Below are 5,942 nucleotides of genomic sequence, written 5' to 3'. Positions count from 1 at the left end.
AGAAAATACTTTATAGCACTGTCAAGTTATTGGCAACTTTCTAGTTACTTTTTGTCCGTTTATATCGTCTTTTAATGATAAAGTATCATTTCTCCCTCATCGGAAATCCCTTCTGTTCTATGTTCTTCCAGGACATTTCATGTGTACACAAGTATATTTTAGCCCAAGGTAGCTTGAACGCAGTTGGTGCTCGTTATCTTTTTGACAACAGAAACAGTTTTGAGATCTGGAAATTACCGTCTTGAAAGTGTATATAAAGCCCACGCCTCCCGCTAAGCGAGGCCGAAACGGAGTTTGGAAAGCGTGCAAGCGGCGGAGACTTCCGCTCTTCGCGGCGGCACAAGCCGCACTGGGACCCGGGCCGGAATTGAACTTCCCGCTGCTCACAGTGGGGCGGCCCCGCCCACTACCGGAAATAGCTGAGCCAAGGGGTGGAGCCGGGCTCACCGTGCTTCCGGTCATTCTGCAGGGGTCAAAGTGATCCCGGAACTAGAACCTCACTCCGGAAGTGGCTTTCAGGGCGGGGGAGAGCGAGCGGAGCCGTGGTCTTAACCTGAGGGAACCCAGGAAGTCGGGCGGTGTAGACCCACGAGGGTGGCCCGGAAGCGCTAATCTCCGCAGGGCTCGGGCCGCCCGAAACCCCGTGGCTTTCCGCCTTCCCGTGTAGGCGGGCACCGCACATCTTCCGCTGGAGGTGCGCGCCCGCGCCGCAGGTTTGTTTTCGTTGCTTTTGGGCTAGCCATCGAATAGAAATACCTATGAATTTAAATCTTAAATCTGACCTAGCTAATTTTGCCAAATATGTGGCAGACATTCCCCATTATGTTATAGCTGCAGTTCCGAGGTTTGTATGAAAACAAAGCATGTATTAGGCCAGTAACGATACCCGTAGCAATTCCAGCTTGCAGATAATTTAGGTGTCAACTAATGTGCTAGGCAATACGTTTTTACATCTTCTGACACGAACAAAAGGTTGAAGACGTTAGAAGGGCTTCTGACAAAGCTGATGCCTGTACAGTTTATGAAAGGACGTCATTAATCCTGTGCACTTACCGGCCACTAGGGGCATCATGAGCTTGTGTCCACAAGACACGTTATTCGAAGCTTGAGTCTATCTCAGCTGAAATATAAAATTAAAACCTAAAGTTTGCCTTTGGTTCCAGCCACTCTAGGTCTGTGCCTGTCACTCATTTGGGCATGGACGTTTGGCTTTTCAGTCCCCCAGCTTCTTTGGCCAATACTTGGAATCAGAAAACCTGCCCCACTGTTAGTTGTCCTGGTGAGTGCGAACACTGAACAAAGCTCAATGGATCAGTAGCTGCTTTTCCCAGGCCAAGAAATGCGATGCTGGCCTTAAAAGATTTACACATTTAGCACGGCCATTAGCACCCATCCTGTTTCTGGACAGCTGATCACTAAGGGACAAGTGATTCTTCCCCTAAACCCCACCATCCCAGGACTAACCATTTTGTCTTTCGAATCCCACTTTTCTTGTTCCTGGCCTCCACACTTCCACTGCAGCCCAGTCCCTAGACCAGTGGTTCTCAACCTTGGCTGCACATTAGAATCACCTGGGAATCTTTTTAAAATCCTGATTTCTGGGCCTCATCCTTCGGAAATTGTTTCTTTGTTATGCGGTGGGGCCACATTAGTCACAAAGAAACAGAATTTCCGGAGGATGAGGCCCAGAAATCAGGTTTTTAAAAAGATTCCCAGGTGATTCTAATGCGCAGCCAAGGTTGAGAGCCACTGCCCTAGAGCCCTGTCTTTTTCAAATTGGTTTCCCGAAGGCATGTTTCTTCTTCCCTCAGCTTGGACCACTTTACCATTAACTGAATCACACCAAGGTTTCTTATCTGCTCCCATAATTCACTTACATAATTGTAACCAAGTCAACAAGTTTTAATATATGCTTTACATTTTACTTAATCCCCATGATCCTCAAGTAGGTGCCTTCACCTAAATTTTAAAGAAAATTAGAGTTACACAATTGTTAAGTTTGGATCTATATTTCAGACTTTGTATACTTTTATACCTTCGGTGCCAGTAAGAACTCAAACATTTAATCTTGTAATCCTTTTTTAAAACCCTCACCAGAGTATTTTCCCCCCACTGATTTTTAGTGTAAGGGAGGGAAACATCAATGTGAGACAGTCCCCACCTGATTGGAGCTGGGGATCAAATCCAGGTACTCGGGCTGATATTCTAACCACTAAACACACCAGCCAGGGCACGTCTTGCAGTTCTCAACCTACTGACCTGACCACCTGTTTTAGATTCATGGCCTTAGCTTCCATAGTTTCTCAGGAAGACACTAAGGCAAAACCCATCACTTCACCTTTCTCCTTAAACACCGTCATGCAAAATGCAAATCCAAATGGCCCAGTTAAAAACAAAAAACCCAAAACAAAATGGTCATTATTTTTGTCTAACTGAATAAAGCCTGACTGACACCTCTTAACTCCCATTACTTAAGTCCTTCAAGTCCCACCCGCTTCCTTTTCTTTAATGGTCCCCTAGGTCATGTAAGGTTTGCCATGACAGATTTGTGCTTCAGAAACCCATGGTTCCCAGCCCATGTATGATCCCATAGAGCACTATAGAGAACAACTCTCCACCAAACCAAACCTAGTAGCTGAGTCTTAGTAGGCTTGAGTGCTATCTTAACTTAATCTGGCCAGGATTCTAGACTGCAAGCTTTATTTTGGGTCATTATTTAAAAATCTTTGAAACAACTCTGAGCACAAGAGCAAATTATAATTTACCCAGGGATCAATGTCATCAGTGTTTTGCAAGATATACAAAACCCAGTTTCTGGCCTTTAGGATAACCCACGTTTCTAATAGATATACAGGAGTCTAGAAGAAAAATTAAGATTTTCATGATACATTTCTTTGAACATGAAGCCTCCTATGCACAGGGACCCATAAATCCTTACAACTGCTTTCTATAATACAAGCCAGTTTGATATGTAAAACCCCTGGCATGTTTAAAATTCAGATTGCTGGAGCCCATCTCAAGATTTTGGTTATGACTAGAATAGTCCAAAGTCCAAGATGAGGGAGCCCGGTGGAAAAATCTTGGGCTCAGGAATGACCTACCTAGGAACGGCCTCGGTCCTATCACTCCTTTTCCTTTCTGTAGACCGTGTCCCATCAAAACAGTCCTTTTGAGCCCCATGGAACAGTCAAGGACACATTCTTCCACTCATTGTGAATTGTGAGTATACAATGCAAACAGACCTTTCAACTATTTAATACTTATCTACACACACGTTAGCAACAGGTATCGTTCTCACTTTATAAATGAAAAGTTCAAGTCAGGATCGGTCAAAAGGCTTCTTTCTTCCTCACGGAAGTTTGCAGAGGACCCCAGGCCTTGATACCCTAACTCCTAGAACCTGTAAGGGAGGTTTTCGAAGTACAGGTAGGGAAGTAGAGATGCCAAAGGACCTACACTCAGACCAGAAGACAAAAGTACTTGGACATTTTAATGAACTCCCCTCCATGTAGCTTCAAGCTACCAGGACACAGGCCCCACCAACACCCTTAATCTTCTCCTCGGCTCTTCTGCTGAAGAACTTGGCCTTCACAATGACAGGCTGCTTTGGGAGCTTTCCCTTCCCCAGAACTTTGTAGTAGCCCTAGAATAGAGAAAAGAGTTATAACACACTATGGGAGGTACCCACTCCTTAGTGGGTATGAGGACAGATGACAGACAGCCCATTCCATCTAGGAGCTGGGAAGCCTATGTTTCTGATCTGGGCACTACCGGGGGCACTTACTGCCCACGCCAGTGAATCAAGACCAGCAGATTCTCTCCGAGAACTGTAGCACACCAGGACAATAGCTGTCAAGATGTGACTCTAGTCTCGGGCAAAGCCCAACACCCCCCTTTCCCATTCAATTACCATCTAATCAAAAAAGGAAAACCACATTCCCAGCAATGTTCCAGAAGTCTCGACCACCAGAATTGCTCAAGGGATGGTAAACAGGCTGGGAAGGGGAATGTAACACTTAACTGAAAGGTTTAGACTACTCCTATACCCATGGGAGGTTAAGACTCATAGAGATACACAAAAAAGCTTGGGTGGGGTTTTTTTGGGGAAAGAGGGGGGGCAGCTCTTCAGATAATGTAGGGCCTTAAATCACAATTAAAACATACTAAGATTTTATTCTGTAGGGAACATGAAAGGTCAGTAGCGGTGCCTAATGTAGACCTGTGTAAAACAGACCAGAGCCAGTTGAGCTAAGATATTGCCAGTAACTTTAGGTGAGAAGTGCAAACTTGTACAAACCAGGACAATAACAGAAATGAAATTACTGATGGGAAAAACATTCAAGTGAAAATAAAGTACTTGAAAGAATGAAGAGCAGAAGGAATTACTCTTGAAATATTTTGTTGAGTCACAAATGAACTGGAGTTCAGTTCTGGTCAGAGAATTACCTCTGGAAATTCTGCCCAAAGGCAGAACTGTCTAGTTAGGGATCGGGCATAGGGCTCAGGTGGGAGATCAAGTAGATTAGGTTACTCAGAGCTTTGAGGAGAGGCAAAGGACCCATGAAGGCAAACATTAATTCACTCACCGATCGCACCACATCAATGATGGGAGCAACTCCAGTCTTGCTTTTGGCAGCATTCACCCGTGTCTGCTCACTGACCAGGGTCCACAGTTTATCAAGGTTGACAGTTGGGCAGAAGCTCTGGTTCCTCTTCAAGTGGTAATGCCTCATACCAACTTTCCCAAAGTAACCTGGGTGACTGAGAGAAGGCAACCAGTTTCAAAACGTCACTCCAGTTAAGAAGCGATGTTTATCATCTTTATAATCCATCTCCCCCATTACAGTGTAAATTGTCAATGGGTGTAGAATCCTGACATAACAGATACTCCACTCCAGCCATTTTCTGAATAAAACAGATCTTTCACCGAATAATAAACAAATAGTTAAATACCACCCCTAATTTGAGGGCCTAAGTGAACCCTACAGAGGTACAGGTCAGTCTGATGGTGTCACTAGCCTGGTGACTGACTGTGCCACAGGGGCCCACAGTCAGTGAATAAGGGTAGCAGTTGCTCTCCGAGGGCTCTAGCACACTAAGGCAACAGCAAATACCCAAGCGTGACTCTAGCCTCGATGACAAATTTCTCAGCTTACATCAAGTGTTCACTCGGTAAAAGCCAACAACAGGCAAGGTGTAGGTGGTTAGGAGGCTTGCTTCCCATTTAAGATGCTTGGAGCCGGCCTCCCCAGCCCCCACCCCCACCCCGAACTCCAAACTGTCAGTAAAATGCAGCCCGAGAAACACTCACTATTTGTCGAAGTTGATCCTGTGATGATGCAGGCGCCAGCATTCCCGCGGCCCCCCGGGTGCTTCCTGTGCTTGCCTGGAGGAGGAGAGTTCCGTGGCTAACAGAGCAGAGCCCTCCCCGTCCGACACTCCTGGCCAGTCTCCCCCAGCCTCTGCCGCTCCCAGTCCGCAGTACTGTCAGCACTGCTACTCCTTCAAGACTCCGACTTGAACAGCACTCATGCCTTCAACCAATGCTCAATTTTCACTACCCCCCCCCCGCCCATGTGCTATTCTCTGCAAGTGAAATACTAGAGGATCCCAAAGAAGTAGGTCAGATTCAATCCGACCCGGCTGCACAAAGTTCTTACTAACCCACTTCTAAGCCATCTGCCTCCTGACTAGCTGAGCACCAGGCAGGCAGAGCCCAGGGCCGGACAGGACGGGATGCGGGTACGTACCAATGCGGCCGTGACCGTGGCTCACGTGGCCCCGAAGTTTGCGGGTCTTCCTCAGTCTGGATGGCTGTGTGGAGAAAGGTGCGTGGGATAAGGCCCAAGAAAGGTGGGGCAGGGGCGAACCTTGCCGGACTGCGAGGGGCCCGCAGACCTGAAGATCGAGGATCGGTCTGGTGCCGCGATCTCAGTCAAGCA

At 46.7% G+C, this 5,942-nt stretch overlaps 1 protein-coding gene across 1 annotated transcript in view; it reads right to left on the bottom strand.

The window, feature by feature from the left end:
* Positions 1–3,465: 3,465 nt before the first annotated feature.
* RPL27A (ribosomal protein L27a) overlaps positions 3,466–5,942 on the bottom strand; it is a 2,906-nt gene continuing 429 nt past the window's right edge. The window contains 5 exon segments of the mRNA XM_014545845.1: positions 3,466–3,643; positions 4,587–4,761; positions 5,312–5,345; positions 5,348–5,386; positions 5,751–5,814. Coding sequence (XP_014401331.1) covers positions 3,515–3,643; positions 4,587–4,761; positions 5,312–5,345; positions 5,348–5,386; positions 5,751–5,814 — 441 coding nt within the window. The 3' untranslated portion in view covers positions 3,466–3,514.

The sequence above is a fragment of the Myotis brandtii genome, unplaced genomic scaffold, assembly GCF_000412655.1.
Source record: "Myotis brandtii unplaced genomic scaffold, ASM41265v1 scaffold422, whole genome shotgun sequence".
Taxonomy (NCBI): Eukaryota; Metazoa; Chordata; class Mammalia; order Chiroptera; family Vespertilionidae; genus Myotis; species Myotis brandtii.
The sequence above is the reverse complement of the archived record's forward strand: the minus strand, read 5'-3'. Positions and strand labels throughout refer to the sequence as shown.